We start from the raw sequence: 23,476 nt of genomic DNA on the forward strand, positions 1-23,476 counted from the left end.
ATGTCAGGCTAGTGCTCATTCTACACCTGTGTTGGGCCTCAAGCAGAACGTTCTTATTTTCATAACACATCACAGTAACGTTAAAGTTAGACTAAAGAGATTTCGGAATAACTTCTAATCATTGGTAGACCTATTCTTCTAGGTTTATGGATGCCACTTTGCATTGGATGGCGTGTAATATAATTGAACTTAACAACCTTTATAAGTCCACTACAGCAAGGTGTAGAATTGTACGACAAAACATATTTTGTGCTCTCTTTCTATGTTTTTAACATGATTATTTGAGGAGGATGTGGAAAGGTAAAACAGAGTTGTTAAAAGCATGATTGTTGTATTTACTTAAATGGGCAATCTGCAGTTCAAATAATAACAAAGCGGCCACCCCACCTCGGTTTTGGTGAACAGCTCAGGAATTGGGTTGGAGAAATGTAATCACTCTCACATTCATAAACAGAGCTATGGATGCAAGGAATGACCGTCCCTGATATCAACATTATAGTTTTTAACCATGTTTTGAAGTTACATAGTCAATGTTTGTTTACAATTACATTATTTACAAACTGTGGAGTAAAACAATCTTATATTTGGGGTTTCTGATCGGGTACAACAGTTGAACTAAGCTCATGAGGCATTTTTAAGTGATATTCTTCAAGAATCAATTAATATATAAAATCAGTGACCACCCCATTTACGAAAAAGGTTTGCGTGGTCGTGGCTTTCTAGGTAAAGCAGGCAGACAGGCATTCAGTTACTGATCATTGGTGCCAGGCGCGCCGGTTCCAGTATCTCAGAAACGGCCGGCCTCCTGGGCTTTTCACGCACGACAGTGTCTAGGATTTACAGAGAATGGTGCGACAAACAAAAACATCCAGTCAGCGGCAGTCCTGTGGGCGAAAACAGCTCATTAATGAGAGGTCGAAGGAGAACGGCAAGAATCGTGCACGCTAAAAGGCGAACCACAAAGAAGCAAATAACGGCGCAGTACAACAGTAATGTTCAGAGCGGCATCTCGGAACGCACAACTAGTCAGTCCTTGTCATGGATGGGCTATTGCAGCAGACGACCACACCGGGTTCCACTTCTATCAGCTAAAAACAAGAAGTGGCTCCAGTGGGCACACGATCACCAACACTGGACAATTGAGGAGTGAAAAAACATTGCCTGTTCCGATGAATCCCGCTTCCTGTTACGTCATGCTGATGGCAGAGTCAGGATTTGGCGTAAGCAGCATGAGTCCATGGCCCCATCCTGCCTGGTGTCAATGGTACAGGCTGGTGGTGTAAGGTTGTGAGAAAGGTTTTCCCGGCACACCTTACATCTCTTAATACCCATTGAGCAATGTTTCCATGCCACAAAGAATTCTGGCTGTTCTGTAGGTAAAGGGGTGTCCAACCCGGTACTAGATGGGTTTACCTAATAAACTGGCCACAGAGTGTATATTAATTCAAAAGAAAAAATTATGTATGTTACAATCACAGATTGCCGATTTTTAAAAAGCAAATTGTCTATGATAATCTTCAGAAAAAGCTTAATTCACAACCTGGAAAAAGACAGCATGATATAATTACATGGTATATCATCAACATTTCCTGACTTGTCTTCTTACAGAAGACTTCAAAAGGCACTTACAGACACAAACACAGGATAGTGTCTATGCCACAAACTGTCATCGTTCCCTTTCTCTTCAGATAATTACCAGTTTCATATACTGGACTTATTCTTGCACTGCTGTTACATTTTGTCATTGTATTTGTGTTTCTGATGAGTAAATTCTTATTGCAACATCCTGTCTCTGTTGTATTTCTAGCCCAGGACAACCCTAACAGTCTGAGACACAAATACAACTTCATCGCTGACGTGGTGGAGAGGATCGCTCCGGCCGTGGTTCACATTGAACTCTACCGCAAGTAGGAGCTGTGTGTGTGCGTGTGTGTGTGTGTGTGTGTGTGTTGGTCCTTGAATATCTGTAGACAAATACCAGAGTTTTCTTTACGACCCACCTGGATGTAAGAATACACTAGTTGGGACAACACTTAAGTACTTATCCTTTTTCATTATCCCTGCCTCTCTTTCTCCATATCCCCTGTCTCTCCATCCCCCTTCTCCCTATTTCTATTCACCCCTCCCTTTCTCTATAAATGTATCTCTATCTCTCCGCATCTCTCTTTCCCTTTCTACCTCTCTCTATCTTCCCCTCCCTCTCGCTCAGGATGGCATATTCTAAGAGGGAGGTGGCGGTGGCCAGTGGCTCAGGGTTCGTGGTGTCAGAGGATGGACAGATCGTGACCAACGCCCACGTTGTGGCCAATAAGCATAGAGTAAAGGTGGAGCTGAAGAGCGGCGCCACCTACGACGCCAAGATCAAAGACGTGGATGAGAAGTCCGACATCGCACTCCTCAAGATCGACTCACCAGTAAGAGTGGTCACTAGAGGTCACGGTCATAGTTCCAAATCAAATTGAAATAATTTTATTCAAACAACTTACCACATCAATAATTAACATAGGAGCCAAACAGAGGCATAAGGAACGGGTTTGCAGTTAGAAACATTTGCAACATGTTAGTTTGCTTGTGTGTGCCACCCACTCCTTCACAAAGATTGTCACATTATTCCTTCAAATGGAAACTTTATGGAATATTATAAGTGGCATAAATAGTGGGTTTGAGGAGTGTGGCTTTACACAGTAGCTCCCACGCTTCAGTCCTTTTAAATTCCTGCCTATGAGAGTGTGTGGGAATGACATTGACAGTTTCAACACTCGGGAAGCAGATTGGATTTTAAGTACAGCCTTCCAGGCCAACAGCAGCCATCTTGGTGCAGTACTTTATTTTACAACTGCATATCTAGACACCATTGGCAAAGTGATCAACAATTGAACAACAACAATTACTGAATATTATTCCCTATAAAACAGCAGGGGAGTCGGAATTGCAAGATGTTATTGATAGAAAAGTGTTGTTCAGCTTGATAACATAGAGAGGTGATTGTTTGAGTGGTTCAACAAGTGCAAACAAATCGTCCTTGTAAATGCTGTTGGCAATGGCATTCAGAAAAAACTACTTCATAAAACAACAGTCATTACGCAACGATTCTCAGGAATATACTTGGTAGATATTCTGCAAAGACTCATTAACAGGAGATGAAAACCCACGTTATGCTCCAATGAGAAAATAGTTTTGATTGCAAAAGTTTTGCTCATAAATGGCATGGAGGCAGGCCATGTAAGGTTTTTGCCACGGGAAAGTACAGTAACATTGAGAGGCTGTTGCTTTGTGGACCAGCGGGATACACATCCCACATGAATCATAGTCGACAACCATATGAAGGAATGCCTGGCACCTAGTCAAAGCCACGGGCTATGAGTAACTGCACAGCAGAATGCCTCACCGAGCTTTCCCTCGATGCACAGCTGAAAAGACACTCACGACAAGGACAGGGCTACACACTGCATCGGGCCAAAACGGCAAGGCAAGCACAAGGTTGCTTTCTTTTATGCGGCCTACATTGGTTCCCCATACTGGCCCTGGAAGACCACTGTGCTATATTCTCTGGTCTACATTCAAGACCTATACTAGACAGTAAGGTGATATCAGACCCAAAGCAGTGATCCATCAATGTCTGAAGAAAAGATTATGGATGGAAATAGTTGTTGTAATGAAAACCAGCATGAATCTTATAGTTCTCAAAACAGGACCAGTTTCAAGACACTGAAAAGTAAAATGCTTTGTGCCATGGTGGTAAAGACTACCACCCAACTACTGGTGGACCATGACAGCCCAGCGCTGATTGTGGATTGACCATACACCCGGGGCCCCATTGTGGCTCCATAGCTAAGACTTCTTTATATTTAGTTTATTTGGATCCCCATTAGCTTTTGCATAAGTAGCAGCTACTCTTCCTGGGGTCCACAAAGAGTAACAAAACACTGATAGTCAAGGACAGTCACACCATTGATATACAAACAATACAACAAAAAGAATACAAACAATACATATATATATATATATATTTGTGTGTTAGTGTCTCTGTGTGTATTTGTTTGTGTCCCCTCACAGTCCCAGCTGTTCCAGGAGTTATTATTTAATCCGTTTTTAAAGGTCATTTTGCTGTTTGCTTGAGTAATTGGAGGTGAAAGGGAGTTCCATGCGATGATAGCTCTGTATCATGCCATGAACTCGTTTTGAACATGGGGACTGTGAAGAGACCCCTGATGGCATGTTTTGTGGGGTATGTACGGGTGTTTGAGCTGAATGTTGTTTGATTATGCAGACAATCTGGAATTTAAGTCACAGTAATATTTATCATAAAAACTAGAAGAGAAGCCGTTAATCTCTCGTCAACCCTCAACCAGGAAAGACTTGCATGCATGTTGTTGATGTTAGTTTTGTATGTGCAGTTAATGGAAAGGCCTGCTGCTCTGTTTTGAGCCAGCTGCAGCTTTGCAATGTCTTTCTTTGCTGCACTGGATCATATTACCAGCCAGCAATCAAGATGGTACCAGAGCCTTAATAACTAGTACAGTTGATTTGTGTCAAAAACACAGGACTTATTTTTTATAACAGACATATCCCTCCCCTTCTTCAGATCAACTTTGTCAATATGACTTTAACATGATAATTTGGGCTCCTGAGTGGCGCAGCAGTCTAAGGCACGGTATCTCAGTGCTAGAGGCGTCACTACAGACACCCTGGTTTGAATCCAGGCTGTATCACAACCGGCCGTGATTGGGAGTCCCATAGGGCGGCGCACAATTTTCCTCCCTACTTAAATAAAGGTTCAATTTTTAAAAATGTAACAATTGACAATCCAATGTTATACCTAGGAGTTTAGCTTCCTCAACTTGCTCAATGGTTACACACTTTATGTACAACTCCAGCTGAGGTTTAGGTGTTAGAGAATGTTTTGAACCCAATACAATGCTTTTAGTTTTAGATGTATTTACAACCAGTTTACCTATTCTGATACTGACTGTAGCTCCTTATTAGAATCTCAGTGAGCTCACTGGCTTTGGCTACTGACATGTAGAGTGTGGAATCATCAACATACATAGTCATTCTAGCTTCATGTAAGATCAGTCGCAAATCATTTGTAAAAATAGAGAAAAGTAACGGCCCAAGGCAACTGTCCTGAGGGATATGGCACTGTAGATATCTGATGTTAGAGAAGCTTCCGTTGAGGAACGCTCTGTGGGTTCTATTGAATAAATAACTATCCAAACATGTGATGGCAGGTGATTTAGCAAGGGAGTTTTTTTCAATAACAATTTAGGATCAATAACATCAGAGGCTGCACTGAAATCTAACAATACAGCTCCAACTATCATCTTAATATCCATTTATTTTAACCAATCATCTGTCATCTGAGTCGGTGCAGTACAAGTTGAATCCTCTTCTCTGTATGCATGCTGAAAGTCAGTATTTAACTTGTTCTCTGAGAAATATAGTTCTATTTGGTCAAACAATCCTCTCCATCAGTTTACTAAGAACTGGCAGAAAACTGACTGGCCAGTAGTTAGAGCCAGCAAAGGGTGCATTATTATTTTTAGGCAGTGAATTACTTTCGCTTCCTTCCATGCCTGTGGGCACCCACACTCCTTTAGGCTTTGGTTAAAGATTTAGCAAATAGGAATGGCACATACAGTCTGCTACCATTCTCAATAGTTCCCATACCTGGTGGCTTATCATTATTGATGGATAACAATAGTTTTTCCACCTCTCCCACACTAACTTGACCAAATTCAAAACAGTCATCCTTCTCGTTCATTACTAGATATTTTATACAAAAATATGATTTTTCACTGTTCAATGTTGTCATTTCACTTCTGAGTTTTTCCACTTTACTAGTGAAATAATCATTAAAATGATTGGCAATATCAAAAGGTTTGTTATCGATAACCCATTACCTTCAATGGAGATTAATTGGGTTTTCTGCCCATGACATCATTTAAGGTACTCCAAAGTATTTTTCCATTGTGTTGTATGTCATTTATCTTTGTTTGAGAATATAATTTATTTACTTTTTTTTGTCACAAAATGGCTCAATTTGTTGAGCCCGCTGTTGAACTCTTTGCCCCAGTTGTCCCTTCAATGTGAAACAGTGTCTACCCAGTTCCATGGGGGACAGCACATCCCAGCTAATGTTACAGGGAGGGTGTTTGTGAGGGAAAAAGTCGAATAGAGACGGAGAGAGTGAGTGAAAGAGAAATTAGAGGATGAGAGAGGGAGGGAGATAATTAGACAGGAAAATAAAGGGAAAGTTGGAATTTCTTAATTTGAAATGTAAGGGAAAATAGTCAGTCGTCATAGTTTTGTCCTCGGTGCTTCAGGTCTGTACTCTTTTAAGTATTCATCTCTTTCCCTCACTCTCCCTCCTTCTCTGTATCTCTCTTGCTTCAAGTGGGAGTCATTATGAGTAGGGGTTACTATTGTCAAACTTTGTAGTGCATATAAGCCCACTGACAAAGAATCAATCACACGTGAGCTTTGAAAATATACTTTTTGGATGTAGAAAACCCTCTCTTCCCCCTCAGTGCTCCATGAGAAACAGAGTTTATTGGTGGCTGGGTTGGTCCGTTCCTGGGTTGTGGTGTGGTGTACCCCCGTCTCTGGGGAAGACATTAGTCTGTCTGCAGCAGCTGGGACTTCAGAGGATGGGAAGGAGAAAGGGAAAAAGTGCTACACTCCTTTCTGACAGAAAGAGAGTGGGATAGAGAGAAAGGAAGAGAGGGAAACAGTTCCATATGTCTGGAAAGCTAAGTGTGCTAATAGGCTAAGGAGTTCTCTGTGTGATGTAGCGCTGGGACGATATTGAGAGAGGTCATCGTGTAGGGGAAGGAGCAGCTTGTTAACCCTATCGACTCACTGCCTAACTTGTCTCTCATACACAATAGTTCACTGACGATGTCCTCAATTTGGGCAGTGCCAATAAAAACTGAGGAAGTCATGTCAACAGACTGATTGCGGTTAAACATACCTAGCCAAAAGAGGTCGCCACATCATCATCACTAAATGCATTGTTTCTCAATCCCCTACCACAATGTTAGTCTGTAAGCTCGCCATGTAGTCCACCTCCCAGACGTCTGCTAGGATGACTGGCGTTGGCTAGACCAGGGCTCTTATTGTTTTAGGAGACATCCAGGACATGCTCTGCTCCTCATCTTGTGGAAAAAGTGGTGTTCTTCTGGAAAGAAGCAGAGGGTAAATGAATCACATCCTCGTCTCATCCTCCATTTCACTCGCTCTCCCATAATCGTTCTCATCCATTTGGATGCAGCGTGTGCGGACGAGGGCCAAGGAAAGCCGACTGGCCTTGCTCTTCTATTCCATGCTGCAGACTTGGCCTAGTTTGTAGGTGGTTGTTCCCAGCGATGCAGGGAAGAGAGACCCAAACATCCCAACCGCATCTTGTCAAGTCTGCATGGCCCAGAGATCAAAAGTGTGTGGCGTCTAGCTGCCCGTCAGTGAGATGCCATCCAGTCAACCAGGGTGTCTGTAAACCAAGCTGAAGGAAACACAGAGGTAGCTTTTGGTCACGTGTTTGCTGTTATGTTGGCTGTGATATTTACAACAATGTGCGCACCATATTGTTTTTCTGTCCGATATCAGGGAAGGTTAGGTTAGCCATCATGGTTGAAATGTGTTTATATCAACTAGCCTATGCTATTAAATATTGTTCAGTTGGCTAGCAATCAATGAGGGAAGGGACATTTATTTTTCTCATGACATAAGACTTTTCCCAGCTCCTGTGATATACTTGGGTGTGTGCGTAACTCTTTCCCTGAAACTAGCTGTTATGTTGAGCTCACACACATACGTTTCTGCCACCCGTCAGCCAATGCTGATCCCCAGAGCTGATGGTTCTACAGGTGTGAGCATGTCGTATCACGCTCCTCTTTATTCATTGTGGCACAACCCTTGGGCTAAAAGTGAATGTGTAGCCAAAGTACTGTACACCCACCAACAGTCACACCACTTGCTAGTCCTCCCCATGATATCTACAGTATGATCTCGGCATGGTAGCACAGTGCTACAAAGATAACATAATATCTACTGGCTTGAATTCCCCTTTAGGAAGAACACAGTAGTGACCACAGTAAAGACCGTAGAAGTTGTAATAGGTTTAATCACCAAACAAAGGGTGTGTGTATTTCACTGGCATGTCTCTTTGAACTAACGGGTGCCAGCTGTGTTGGTGTCAGTTTACAGTTGTGAATTTGTTGGGTTAAGTCAAATTAACCCGTTTTCATATATTTACGTGCGCCTTTTAAACTATTAGCCACAGTCCATCACAGCATGAAGCTTGACAAAAGAAGTTTGCACCTAGGCTCAAGTCATAAAATAGGAGTAAATGTAGTAGGTTTTAAAAGCGATTCCAAACTGCCAAAGCTGTAATATGAAACAAAGGCTTGTCTATGGCAACAAAGGAGACATTTTCCCTGTCGGTCCTTCCACCCCCTGCCATAGCAGACACTCTAGATGTACTGTACAATTTTCTACAGATGGTTGAGATGATGAATATATGAATATCTGGAATGATACCACCACTTCTACGTGCCCCTGTCATGCAATAGTTTTTCTGGATGGCTACTAGTGAATACTGGCTTTTCTGTTGAAGTATACTGTCTCTGTCACTATCTCAGCCTCTATTCAAATCTGAAATTGTGTCATTCTCAGTTATGTATGAAGCAATCGAGAGCTTGGAAAACATTCATTTTTCAAGAATAGAGTGGTTGAAATTTCAATTAAAATTTTTAACTTGAGATTGAGGACCAGGTATTAGTGCATTTAACTGAAAGCATCTCGCATGATGTTAGGGACGGCCAATGCAGGAGAGGGTTTCCTGCTCCTCGTCTTCTACCTTCAACCACCTCTTCTTAATGTGTAAAAACTGTTGGTAGATAAATCCGGCAAGAACTAGGACCATGAAAAAAACTGTCTGTGCAATTGGCTTCTGCGCCCTCACCCGCTAGTGACTGAATGCTGATATACTTGGTTCTGACTCACTCAGCTCACTCAGCTTCTCAGTCCAGGACTTTTATTATCTTCATCACCACACACTGTAGTGTTGTAAATGTTGGGGATGAGTGTTAAGGCATTAAGACCAGCCCATGGTTCAAAATAACCTGGTGAGTCACTTATGGTCAAGAGAAAGTCAGAACCATCAAAATGACATATAAAGTATACGACACGGAATCCACAAGGACAAAAAGTAGCTGCAAGTGGTTAGTAGGTGATAGCTAGACTAACAGTCCTCACACATGAAGAGTCACTGCATTTAATGTTTCCTTTATGCCTATTCACACACAGACACTCCCACTCTCGAAGGGCTCATATCAGCTAGTCTAGGCATTCAGTTTATGAGTGAATGTGTGTAAGCATGACTGTACCGCCCTCAAGACAGAGGCAGCATTGTGTGTAAGCAGATGAATATGTACAGGTGTGTGTCAAGATGTGTTTCATTCACTGGGCTGAGACATTTCAATAAGCACCAGTCGATTGTATAACAATCACGCTGTTATTACCACTATCACCATAGCAAGCGGCTGGCGGACAACCAGTCCTGACTGTCTCAGTGACTAAGACTCACCTGACGTCCTCTTGTGTGTGTGTGCGTGTGTGTGTGTGTGTGTGTGTGTATTTCCTCACAAGGATAACAAAACAAGGAAAATTCAGACAAGTGGGGACATTTCGCCGGTCCCCACAAGGAAAAATGCTATTTTAGGTTTAGGGGTTAGGTTTAGGGTTACAATTAGGGTAAGGGTTCGAATTATGGTTCGTTTGAGGTTTGAGGTTAAGCTTAGGGTTATGTTAAAGGTTAGGGTTAGGTTTAGGCAAAATAGGATTTTGAATGGGAATCAATTGTTTGGTCCCCACAAGGATATTAAAACAAACGTGTGTGTTTGTTCGTGTGTGTGTGTATGTGAGAGTGAATGTGAGGGTGGGGAGGCACAGACTGAATAGCAGTTCAGACTGCTATTATGGTGTCATGTCTGGATGAAGGGAATGACAGGGGGAGGAAGAGAAGGTGGGATTGGGGGATGTGAAAAGTTCCCCTCAGTTACGCACTCTCATCTTCTCACTGTCATCTTCTATTAATACTTACGCTACAACTCAGGGGCCAAGTTCACATTGAGTTCCCGCAAGCTCAAATGGCGTCTTATAATTGACATCCATTTTTATGGATTAATACTATTTGTAGACCTATTCAGCTATTGTAGGCAACGGTCAGCAGTAAAAAGTGGCTCTAATGTTGTGTAGGGATGCCAATCAACATGTAATAACCTAGTGTGTACACTATATTGGAAAGGGAAATGTAGTGTTATCATATTTCAGGATGGCAATATGAATATGCCTGGGTAGTTGACTACAGGGCGTGTTTTGGTGTTTGCATACAGAGACTTTTGGCTGTGTAGATCTTTGGCTTGTTGGCCAGTCAGTCTCAGTTACCTTAGCTTCCCACACTGTGACTCTATTTATAACCCAGGGTAAACAAAATGGATACAGGGACCAAATGGGAAAGGTCTCAATATGGTGCTGTTGTCAGGGAATTCATGGTGGGCACTATCGGCTCAACATGATGTAGTAACGCTTCGGCTAGGACCATACACTCATTGGCTATGACTGGACAGAATGGAAATTATTTCATGCAGAGAGAAACTGTGGCTGGATAAATATATCCTCTGCCTGTCTGTCTAGGCACTGTCTCTGGCTTGTCATGGTTGCCTAGCCATGGAGTCTGTGGTTCCTGAGTTTAACATAAATGGATTTGTACTGTTTCATGATGGCCAGTGGTCACTTATAAAATAGATGCACTGTTGAGGGGGTGGACTGACCATACAATGAGAAGAATTGGAAGGGTCTATGGAATTGTGCTTGAAGGACTTTAGCTTCACTGTAAATATTAATGCTGTAAATAAATACGCCCTCCCTAACTTGTCCCCCTACAGATCAAGCTTCCTGTGCTGATGTTGGGACTTTCGTCAGACCTGAGGCCTGGGGAGTTTGTGGTGGCCATTGGAAGCCCCTTCTCACTCCAGAACACAGTTACCACAGGAATAGTCAGCACAACCCAACGAGGGGGCAAGGAGTTGGGCCTACGCAACTCTGAAATGGAATACATTCAGACAGACGCTATTATCAATGTGAGTCTGTGAACACATTCACACACATCCCAAAGGATTGTGAACTGAGAACTGAAGTGATGTCCTTTTTTTGTTGACAGTATGGTAATTCAGGAGGCCCTCTGGTGAATCTGGTGAGAATACTCTTTGTTTATTGACAGTTAAACAGTAGTTCTACATGTCTAATAGAAGGCAGACACTGTGTCTGCATGATGGCACATTGTAGTTTGAAACTGTATGCAAATGTGTGATTGTGTTAGAGTGTTATTAGTGTGTCACTATGTGTGGTTTTCAGACACTAAATTGACTATTGTATATTGTTGTTGAATGATTGTATTATTGACTTCATTATTGACGGTATTATTGTAGGATGGTGAGGTGATCGGGATCAACACTCTGAAAGTGACAGCTGGTATTTCTTTCGCCATTCCCTCCGATAAGATCAGAGAGTTCCTGACAGAATCCTACGTCAGACAGTTCCGAGGTAGGACGTTGTATCCCTATAATCATCCTGGGTGTAACATCTAAATATGTCCCCCTAGTGTATGGTCCTGTTTACACGGAACCTAAACCGGCTGCGCGCATGCGCCATCGTGCATAAATGTATTTTGTCCCCCTACACCAAGAGATGAGAGAGGCAGGACTTGCAGCGCGATCTGCGTCAGAAATTATAATTGCTCGCGCTTGTTATTGAATTATTATTGAATTACATGGATTTCTAAATTTATTTTGCGATGCTCGCGCACCCGATGTGTCAGGTCAGCATGTTAGCCATGTTTTGAGGATAACCATAAACACTTACAGACATTTTGATTCAGACCCCATTATAACTTAGCATATCCCATGGCTCACATCAACACCATCATCCCAGACACCCTGGACCCAATCCAATTTGCAAAAAAAGATCCACAGATCACCAATCTCTATTGCACTCTACACCAGGGGCATTTCTTGGATTTGAAGACATTCGGGGCTTAGCCCAAAGCCAGTAGGGGCGTCCCGGGGCATTCTTCCCTGGCCCCCAAAGAAAGGAATTTCAACAGCTAAATGCATGAATTTGGCACATTTTGACACGAACACTGAGAGATTAGAACATTGAGAGCTTAGGAAATGTTCAGGTAAATTGTACCTTCCTACCTGCCACAGCAGACACTGCCAGTACTCAATTACAGTTGCTACTGTGGGGGTCTCTACTCTGGAACACATACGTCTACAGTGTATTGGCAAAAACCACTCAACAACTTCAAACAAACTGAGAGGGAGACACACACACACACACTGTGTCGTAATTAGAGTGATACTGTGTGCTCACCCCTCCTCTGCCTCTCTACATCGCTTTCTTTACATTGCTTTTTTTTCTTGTCTGCCTCATCAGAAAGGTCTCACGGTAGAGGTGTAGCATGTCATTAGTTAGTTTTAAAGGGCGACTGCATTATAGATTTTGTTTATTAAGAAATGCTAGCGTCCATGACTGAATTCAAATGTGAGTTGGTTTCGGGGTGTGGTTTGATGTGGGTGTCTCCTGTGTGTGTTCGCTGGTGGGAAGAGTTAGCCAAATTATTTTGCCAATTAGCTTCAGCCGGCTGGTGTACAACTTGACTGAATTTGGATAGCCTATCTCTCAGGCAAGTTAGGGACCATCAATAAATGACAATGTAAATGAGACAATATTTTCATGTTGCACACCTTTTCATTTGTTCTCATTTCCATATTTATGTATGCATTTCTGAAATGTATAGTTGGTTTGAGGTTTTTAAGCAATTGATATTTGGAGCTATTGGAATTTTAACATGTTGTCCCATTACATTTTGTAATTAACCGATTGTCCCTAACTAGCCCCATAGGGATATCCAAAGTCAACCCAAATTTACCACAGGCATTAAGATTAGGCCGCGTGCAGCTGCACTCCGAATCGATGATTACTTGTGTGCTGCCAGCTGTGGGCATGTAGGAGGGATTGAAACAAACCCAACCATCATTTATGCAGTCACGACCACAAGTCTCACAAAACTCTGTTTTGGATGAGACTGACTTTATTCCCAAAATGATCCTATTTACAGTTTTTAGTCAATTTTGACATTAGAATAAATGTTTCTGACTCATATCAATGCCACATAAGCTGTTTTTTAAATGAGAAGTTGGTTTATAGGGGCAGTTGTCTTTAAGGTTACTGTATACTGACAGGACCAGTGGAACTCAACTGTAAAGAAAAATTTAAGTGTCTTCATAACTGCACAAAGAACTCCAATGTGGGTATGCAGACCCGCGAGCAACTGTAGCCCCATATGATTTTTTTGTGGCCCCACCACCATCAAAGTTGCCCATCCCTGCCCTACGGTATATGAATATAAAGAGACATGAGCCCCAAAAAATACCTGTAGAATGGAATAAGTTATAAGACCTTGTCAGTTCTACTAGTTAATGTAAGATTTTTAGTAGATTGTGTAACATTTGAGGACACAACTTAAGGGCCTATGTATTTTCAATGTTTTGTTCACCTACAATCTAACCACAAAGCTGGTCATCTTTCCCCCTCTCTTTCTGGCTGCCCTCCTCTTTCCCTTTCAAGTTCAAGTTAGTTTTTTTGTCACATACATGTGGAGTACAATGCTTTCTTGCAGGTTAACCTCTCGGCAATGCAGCAACAATAGAAAAAGTAAGTGGCTAAATGAATAAAAAAAGTAATACAAATAAAAGCTAAATGAAATAATTTCACCAATTTAATAATGGGCAGGTTTTTGTTTTTTTTTACAAATAGTTACATAGCCTATATGGAAATAACAGACATGAGCCAAGCATGTTTACCTTTAGAATGGAATAGGTTATAAGACCTCTGTGATTCATTTAATTTTGTCAGTTCTACCAACTCAACATTGCTCATTTTCAACATGGGTAGTCTTTCCTGCAGTCGAATAACCAAAGTGCCCTCTAGTGGCCTCATGAGTGGGATGTTATTAATATTTTTCATAACATGGGTAGACCCCAAAAAAACATCATTAATAAACATATATTTTTTTTAACAGCCCAAAATCCGGTGTTTCTATGTCAAATGGTTTTGTTATATTTCATTCTTCTGCTATGTGTATAAAGTGTAATATTAGGATGCAAACTCAAAATTGAATACATTTAAATTCTATATCTTCTTTTTTGAATCCTATAACCATGTGTGTGAGGTATATACTTTTGTTTCAAAGTAGATTAGTTTAAGACTACCAAGAAACACTGTGCGACCCTGATTTAGCCCACTGCAATAAAAGGTTAAATATAATGTTGTAGTAAAGTTGAGCTTCAGTCCACAGATACTGTATGTGCTTCAGTCAGAAAAATGTTCTCTCATCGCTTCGGTCTCCGCTAGCTAGCCAGCCAGTAGCTACCGAAGTGGCTAGCCAGCCAAGCTAGCTACAGATACGAAACCCATCAAATACACTCGCAGTAAATAAACACTTGTCCTAATACGACTTATATCGACATCCTTTGCTTGCCCATTCACTAAATATACTGTTAAATAACTCTAAATGACATCCAATAGCTTTAGGATGCTGAGCGCTAACGCTAGCTTATTAGCATTAGCCAACCCTTACGCTAAAGGAGACTAGCTAGTTAGCTACCACCAACCCTGTACAAACATGTGGCTAAATCTGCTGCTGCTTGGCTGCAGTTTGACAGTCTGGCTGTTCTGTACGCTCCACCTCATTCATTGCTGATTTCAACCGGCTCACCTTTTTTGCCTCTCTTTCGGGAAGAAGTTCAAAATATCCATATTCGTTCTGTGCTATGCTGAAAACTCTGAGTGACATGCATTTTGCTGAGTGATGACATTGACATCTAACCAGTGCTGTACGGGTGGGCAAGGGGTCAAGGGACATGAGCAGCCCACTGTGTTGTGAAATCTTGACCAATCACAGCAGGCACTGTGACACAAAAGGCTTATTGCAGTGCCTTCTATTGCCTAGTGCAGTATATTGTATTGTTTATTTTTGTCATAAAACAATGCCAGTATACTGCATCTCACAAGTAATGTGTAGTTATAGAAACTCATATCAGACTGAAATGTGGAAAAAAGAAATTGGTTGTTGGACCAAAACCATCTGGGGCTGAAGCCCCAGCAGTCCAGGCCTAATGACGACACTGCTCCACACAGCCATTTCTCACTTGGACAAAAGGAACACCGATGTGAGAATGCTGTTCATTTATTACAGCTCTAGTTTTCAACATCATAGTGCCCTCCTAGCTCATCACTAAGGACCCTGGGACTGAACACCTCCCTCTGCAACTGGATCCTGGACTTCCTGACGGGACGCCACCAGGTGGTGAGGGTAGGCAACAACACATCTGCCACGCTGACCCTCAACACGGGGGCCCCTCAGGGGTGCATGCATATTCCCTCCTGTACTCCTTGTTCACCCACGACTGCGTGGCCACACACGCAGTCGTGGGTGGCCACGCCAACACCATCATTAAGTTTGCAGACGACACGACGGTGGTACAGTAGGCCTGATCACCGACAACGATGAGACAGCCTATAGGGAGGTATGGCAACTGCTTGTACATCACTGGGGCCGAGCTCCCTGCCATCCAGGACCTATATATACCAGACGGTGTCAGAGGAAGACCCTAAAAATGTTCAGACTCCAGCCACCCAAGTCATAGACTGTTCTCTCTGCTACCGCACGGCAAGTGGTACTGATGCACCAAGTCTGGAACCAACAGGGCCTTGAACAGCTTCTACTCCCAAGTCATCAGACTGCTAAATAGTTAGTTAAGCAGTTTACCAAATAGCTACACGGGCTATCTGCATTGGCCCTTTTTGCACTAATGTTTTTGACTCATCACATACACTGCTGCTACTGTTTATTATCTGTCACTTTATTCCTAGTTATATGTACATATCTACCTCAATTACCTCGTACCCCTGCAAATCGACTCGGTACTGGTACCCCTTGTATATAGCCAAGTTATCATTACTGATTGTGTATCTATTGTTACTTTTAGTATGACGTGTTTTTCTTTTCTATTATTTCTCTATTTTCTTTCTCTCTGCATTGTTGGAAAGGGCCCAGAAGTAAACATGTCACTGTTAGTCCACACCTGTTGTTTACAAAGCATGTGACAAATAACATTTGATTTGACTCAGCCTCAGAATCACCCAGATATTCTTCAAGTCAAAAGCAAACCCCTTTTGCATATGATTAAACAGCTGCCCTCTTCCTGATTTTTTTTCTTCTTAATGTGTTTCCTTAGGAAGAGCTGGGGCAAAGAAGAGATACATTGGCGTGAGGATGATGACACTCACTCCAGCGTAAGTAAATCCTCATTAACTGGTCATATTTGTAATGAAAAGGATGGGACGTTTTCTTTTGTCAACTCCTGATAAATACCATGAAAGACCTGAGACTGCGAAAGTGTGCACTAAACTCGAGAATGTAGTTATCCAAAGCTGTCAAAAAGAACGTATTTGAACTGGGCCTGGTGAACTGCATTTCAGTTGGATACAGACAACTAAGCACTTTTTCCTAATGGGTTACTTCATTTCTTCCCCTTCACTCTCTAGGTTGACCAAGGAGCTAAAGGTGCGACACAAAGACTTCCCTGATATCACCTCTGGAGCGTACGTCATGGAGGTAATCTCCAAAACACCAGCCGCAGCGTAAGTACAAACTAACAGGGAAAGAAAGTACAAACACACTCCATCTCACCAATAATGTGAGTTTCTTATGAGTGTGAGGACAAGTTGTCTGACTTTTTATGTGCTCGGGGGTATTGTCTTTGGCTCTTTCCACTGTTTGTACACGTTTCAAATGTATATAGACAATCAACGCCCAACTCTCCCCACAAAAACCCACTTACATTCACACACACTCTCTCTCTCCAGTTTTCACTTGCACACACAACCCCCCTTAGTAAAACATTGCTTGTTCACCCACTCAAAAATCCTCCCCTCCCACATCCTCAGCAGCACATTTAGTGCGATCAGCTCTGGTGACCACAGTTCTACCAGAGAAGGGTTGTGGTTGGAGAGACGCTGAGGTCAGCTATTCCATTCATCCCTCAAGTAGCAAGGGGTTTGCTGTGGTTTTCCTGGTCCCTCTCACCCTGCCCTAGTTCTTATATTAGGCCTTCTGTGTCTCATTGGTGGTGTAAGTGTTAGTCTTGTTTGCCTGACTACAATGAGGGGAATGTGGAAGTATTATCAGTGATGGTGGGAGAGTAGTTGTGTGAAAGTGGAGGCTTTGATATCACTTCTGGGAACCACTCCAGTCTTTTTGTAATTTAGTTTTACTAGATTTCTATTCTGGGTGTGTTTGGTCTGTGGGAGTGTTGCACAAAGCACTTTCCCCTGACTAATTATTGTGGTTCGGATGAAGGATACATATATGTTGTCATTTAGCAGAATCTTATCCAGAGCCACTTACAGGAACAATTAGGGTTAAGTGCCTTGCTCAAGGGCACATCGGCCAATTTTTTTTCACCTGGTCGGCTCTGGGATTCGAACCAGCGACCTTTACGGTTACTGGCCAAACGCTCTTAACTGCTTGGCTACCTGCCGCAGTTAATTTCAGTTCATTCTAACACATTTGTCCTGCACTACAAATTAAGGCATCAATTAATGTATGAACTATATTAACCTTCTAACAAGAAATATAAAGGCAACCCGGCCAGTGGAATCCATTCCTAGCTGAATGTAGATGCAATAAAGAGCAATCATGAAACTATACCTTGAAATAACAATCTTATTATTATAGCTAACCATTCTATCCAGCATGTTTGTTGCTGTAGTTCTCATTCTGTTGTGTTTCTCCTCTCTTAGTGGCGGTCTGAAGGAGCATGATGTCATCATCTCCATCAACGGCCAGCGGATTTCCTCTGCAACTGACGTCAGCACCATCATCAAGAAGGACGTCACGCTGCAGGTGGTGGTGCGCCGTAGTAACGAGGACGTCATCATCACCATCGTTCCCATGGAGATCGACCCCTGACCCCCCAGCCCCACCGATGAGCTGATGCTCATTAGCATCACTAATGGACCTTATATGGACATGTGTGTTTAATCTCGCTCCATGGAGAATCTGTGGCCTTTAGGGCTTTGTGGCACCATGCACCTGATCAGGTTAAGACTTCGCCTTGAAAAGGAACGATTGTATAGAGCATCTCAGCAGTGTTGTACTTCCTCATCCATGTGTATTACACTTTTATTATTGTACGCTTCTACTACTGTTTACTGTTAAACACTAGCTAGTTGACCTGTTTTGACTTGTTAATTCTGTGTTTTTTTATACTGACTGATTGTTCAGATGGAGGCCCACCATGGCAATGTAAAACAATGTAGAGAGCAGCTCTGAGCGAGTTGTGCAATTATTTTTTTCTAAATTCCTATTCTAAGTACTGTAGTTTTATGGTGTATTTGTCGATGACATTTACAGAGAAGAGAATAAAGTCTTAAGTGTTTTATGATGGTAACTTTGATGTTGGAGATGAAAGGATCAATCTGAAGAGCTCACGTATCACAATCTTTTTCAAGCATTTTCTCTCCCCACCTCTCTTTCTGTATCGCTCTCTTTCTCTCTCTCACTCACTCACTCACACGCACGCACACACACACACACACACACACACACACACACACACACACACACACACACACACACACACACACACACTGTGATGGACTGCTCCCTGACTGAGATTAGATTTACAATATTTTCTTTGCATGTGTATGAGCTTAGCCATGACACACACACTCACAAGGAGGACATCAAATTGGGGTTTAAGGGTTTGATACTGGCCTGCTGTGGCAGTTGGGCTAGGGGCTCTGTAGGCTGACCTCACAGAGAGGATAATGGTCCATACACGTGATCCAGACAAGGTCCTACAGATGAGACACTCACATGAACACACCGTAAATGATACAGACAACATCTTAGTGTCATTATACTCCTTATAGTGTGTTGTAACATATGGAGTATGTCTAGATTCTGAACTAAAATATTTCCCATTGATTTATTCAACATTAAAAATATTAATATCTCAAAAGTAGATTTAGTTCATTTTAAGACTTACTGTTTGGAACAATATACTCTACAAGTACATCCAATTCACAGAGTGGGCTCTCTGCTAATTCTGAAGCTCTGCTAAATTTTATGAGCACCATAGAGTGAATGAATGGTGCTCATAAAATGGATTCAAAGAGAACTCTCTCTGCTGGTGATTTTTAGAATGTGCAATCCTAAAAGACGACTGTGATTGGTTAATGACCTGTAATGTACATTCTATGTGTAAAATTTGTAATATTATTAAAAGTACCAGAGAGCCCACTCTGGAAATTTGATGTTTGAGTATATTGTTCCAAACAATGTCAAAAAATAAGACTTGAGAAATGAATATTCATATTTTTTTATGTTGAATAAATTAAGGTGAAAAAATTGCCCTATATTGTCCCAAAAATGCTGGAGTTCAGTTGACGAATAATATGATCAAGACCACTTGATCAAACCTAGAGGAGACAGTGCAGAGGGTGAGGCTCAGGATTTTAATCTTCCCAATGCAGTATTCACATGCTACACATCAGAGTAACATGAAGAGGAGAGCTTATATAACATGATATATTAGATGTTGTAGGGCATTTTGAAGTACAGTAAAAAGGAAACAGGTTAAGCAACTGCTGCCATCTCACGGTTCTATGAAACACTACATCCTGGTACACAGAATCAAAACACTTCACTTTTTCTGTCTCGGTCACACAGATGTTTCAAACTGTTGCATTCATAGCCTTCACTCTGCAAAAACATTGTTCCAGTGGGGTTGCTAACTGACCCAGAGACAGTTAAAACATCATGCATATGTGACTCCATGAGTGTAGTCGTGGATTCAGCTGTGAAGGGCAGGGTGTGGCTATGTATGAAGTCTACTTATGCTCTGCCAGGGTGCCAGGGTTTGTGCCCAAACCATCAGTCATAAGGGCCATGATTCATGACGGTGTTAACTAATTTCTCTACAATCTCGAACTTCAAAGGGTCCTTAGGCTGTCCCCATAGGAGATGCCTTTGAATTACCCTATTTGGTTCCAGGTAGAACCCTTTTGGGTTCCATGCATAGCCCTTTCCACAGAGGGTTCGACATGGAACCCAAAAGTGTTTCACCTTGAACCAAAAAGGTTCTACCTGGAGCCAAAAAAGGCTTCTCCTATAGGGACAGAGGAAGAACCCTTTTGGAACCCTTTTTTCTAAGAGTGTAAGCCATGTCTATTAGCCCTGAGGGGTATCCTATGAAGCAGAATTGAGGAGTTAGCGAGGTAACTTTGGTCAACTCTGAGTTCAACTCGGTATAACCGATCATACGAAAGTGGCTCACCTTTTAGCCAAGTCAATTTCTATGACAATGAATAAAATAACCTGCTTCAGAACTAACCTGCTCTGGGGCAGGCTAACTTTGGACTAACTCCATTTATCCTGAATGAAGTGTCTGAGCCACGAGTTGAGTACCAATGAAATCAGAAAGGATCCCTCTCGCAAAGATGGTGTCATCATCCCCTTCATTTGATGAAGACGACTGATTAAGTATTTTAGTAGGGAAAATCATCTTGAAAATAATCTTGGACGCAGTTTATGTTCAGTTTGAGAAGGAGAGCACGAAGATAACAACCAGAGGTCAACTTTGATAACGTGCTACGCCTGTATTGATTTTATTATAAACAATATGTTAATTGGCCATAATGTAGGCCTATTTATCATAGTTATTGACCTAACAATAAGACAGATTCGAGCAGCAGACACGGCACAATCAATCAGAAATGGACAGCTCATGGCGCTGAAAGTAGGCAAATTCAAGTAGTCATAATTCATTTAAACTGGCTTCATTTTAATTAGACTTTACTAACAACAAGAGGGATTTGTGTTGGAGCCTATTTCTTCCTATTTAAGAAATGAGAGATACTGTACATTTATTTACCTGTTTGACAGACGAAATTAGGTTATAGGCTGCTATATCCATAGATTTGTTGGTCAATTCCTCCACCCACCATGCACTCTTTAAATATTCTACCAAGACTCGAATTGAAGGGGTTATTTTTATTAAAGAGCATTTCAAAAAGCACAGGCCTACCCCTTGTTAGCTTAAGATTTTAAATTAAATAAAACGGATATGATTATATAAAGTTGTCTCGCACAGCGCCTTGGTCCGCATATCTTTATGCTAGAAACAAGCATTAAAATACCCTGGAAAGACGGGACTCCAAAGCATATGGGGATATCATTATTTAATTTCTTTGACATTGAGAGGCTGAGCTACAACCTTCTATAGCCCAGGAGACAAAAATGTACTTTGCTTGGGAAGTAAACTATTTCTGTCACTATCAATTGATTAAGCTGTTCACTTTCTGTACAATAACAGATGTTTAAACCCAGACAGCTTCTAGGGAAACACGTGTGACCTTTTCTCATTGGTTTAAGTTAAGGAAGTAGAGTAGCCAGCAGTTAAAACTTAAATGTTTCTGCATCTGTAGGCATACCCTGTCATGGGTGCAAAGGTAGGCCTAACTTTGGAAAGTAGGATACCTAATCAGTTGAACATCTGGATTGTGTCTTCCACATTTAACCCAACCCCTCTGAATCAAAGAGATGCAAGGGGCCACCTTAATCAACATCCACAGCACCCAGGGAACAGTGAGTTCAAGCTCAAGGACAGAACAACAGAATTTTACCTTGTCAGCTCATGGAATTGATCCAGCAACCTAGGCTACCTGACACCCATGCTCAGATTCCTAATGATGTTGTAGATTTAATTATTTGTTAACAGGGACAGTTTCATTACTAACGAGACATTTGGCATTGGAGAAATATGATAAGATGTACACATCTCTATCTCTCTATCCATTCTTAGTCTGTAATTTCAGTAACTTGTGTGGTATAATTTTTTCTTGCTACTATGTAAAATTACATAGAATTGCATGACATTTTTATAAAGTGCCATTTTTTCTCTGACCTGCAAATACGATGAGAAATTCATGCAATGCTTTACTTTAAAGGAGATCTTTCCACGCCTACTCTTGTTCACGGTTGTCCCCCAACCTTCAGGCCTGCAGCCCTGTACACTATCAAAATACCTGCCTTGCCATGTAATGCTTACAGGAAGAAAAACATTTCCTAAAACTGCCAGTAGCAGTGCGTGGGTAAAATCACTGGGGTAGCCAAGCCAGAAAAAAAGCCTTATTACAACCTAAACTCAGCAAAAAAGAAACGTCCCTTCTTCAGGACCATGTCTTTCAAAGATAATTCATAAAAATCCAATTAACTTCACAGATCTTCATTGTAAAGGGTTTAAAAACTGTTTCCCATGCTTGTTCAATGAACCATAAACAATCAAATCAAATCTTATTTGTCACATACACATGGTTAGCAGATGTTAATGCGAGTGTAGCGAAATGCTTGTGCTTCTAGTTCCGACAATGCAGTAATAACCAACGAGTAATCTAACCTAACAATTCCACAACTACTACCTTATACACACAAGTGTAAAGGGATAAAGAATATGTACATAAAGATATATGAATGAGTGATGGTACAGAACGGCATAGGCAAGATGCAGTAGATGGTATAGAGTACAGTATATACATATGAGATGAGTAATGTAGGGTATATAAACATAAAGTGGCATAGTTTAAAGTGGCTAGTGATACATGTATTACATAAAGATGGCAAGATGCAGTAGATGATATAGAGTACAGTATATACATATACATATGAGATGAGTAATGTAGGGTATGTAAACATTATATTAAGTGGCATTGTTTAAAGTGGCTAGTGATACATTTTTACATACATTTTCATCAATGCCCATTATTAAAGAGGCTGGAGTTGAGTCAGTATGTTGGCAGCAGCCACTAAATGTTAGTGGTGGCTGTTTAACAGTCTGATGGCCTTGAAATAGAAGCTGTTTTTCAGTCTCTCGGTCCCTGCTTTGATGCACCTGTGATACATCTGCTTTGATGCACCTATATTCAGTAGTTCCTCCCGACTGTATGTAATGAAACCAAAGATTACCTGGGGTACCAATGTAAGAAATAACACGTAAAAAAACAAAATACTGCATAGTTTCCTAGGAACGCGAAGCGAGGCGGCCATCTCTGTCAGCGCCGGAAGTAGATCAATGAACATGCACCTGTGGAACGGTCGTTAAGACAATAACAGCTTACAGACAGTAGGCAATTAAGGTCACAGTTATGAAAACTTAGAACACTAAAGAGGCCTTTCTACTGACTCTGCGTGAATGTGCCTTAGGCATGCTGCAAGGAGGCATGAGGATTGCAGATGTGGCCAGGGCAATAAATTGCAATGTCCTTACTGTGAGACACCTAAGACAGC

General features: G+C 41.6%; 1 protein-coding gene across 1 annotated transcript in view; it reads left to right on the plus strand.

Annotated features, from left to right (window-relative positions):
• Positions 1-18,268, plus strand: part of LOC129857818 (serine protease HTRA1A-like) — a 29,288-nt gene extending 11,020 nt beyond the window's left edge. Inside the window, exons 2-9 of the mRNA XM_055926429.1 lie at positions 1,808-1,907; positions 2,210-2,414; positions 10,947-11,141; positions 11,222-11,254; positions 11,490-11,604; positions 16,362-16,419; positions 16,672-16,767; positions 17,929-18,268. Of these exons, the coding sequence (XP_055782404.1) occupies positions 1,808-1,907; positions 2,210-2,414; positions 10,947-11,141; positions 11,222-11,254; positions 11,490-11,604; positions 16,362-16,419; positions 16,672-16,767; positions 17,929-18,097 (971 nt within the window). The 3' untranslated portion in view covers positions 18,098-18,268. The remainder of the gene's footprint in view (positions 1-1,807; positions 1,908-2,209; positions 2,415-10,946; positions 11,142-11,221; positions 11,255-11,489; positions 11,605-16,361; positions 16,420-16,671; positions 16,768-17,928) is intronic.
• The last annotated feature ends 5,208 nt before the right edge of the window (positions 18,269-23,476 follow it).

This window comes from Salvelinus fontinalis, chromosome 1 (assembly GCF_029448725.1).
Source record: "Salvelinus fontinalis isolate EN_2023a chromosome 1, ASM2944872v1, whole genome shotgun sequence".
NCBI lineage: Eukaryota > Metazoa > Chordata > Actinopteri > Salmoniformes > Salmonidae > Salvelinus > Salvelinus fontinalis.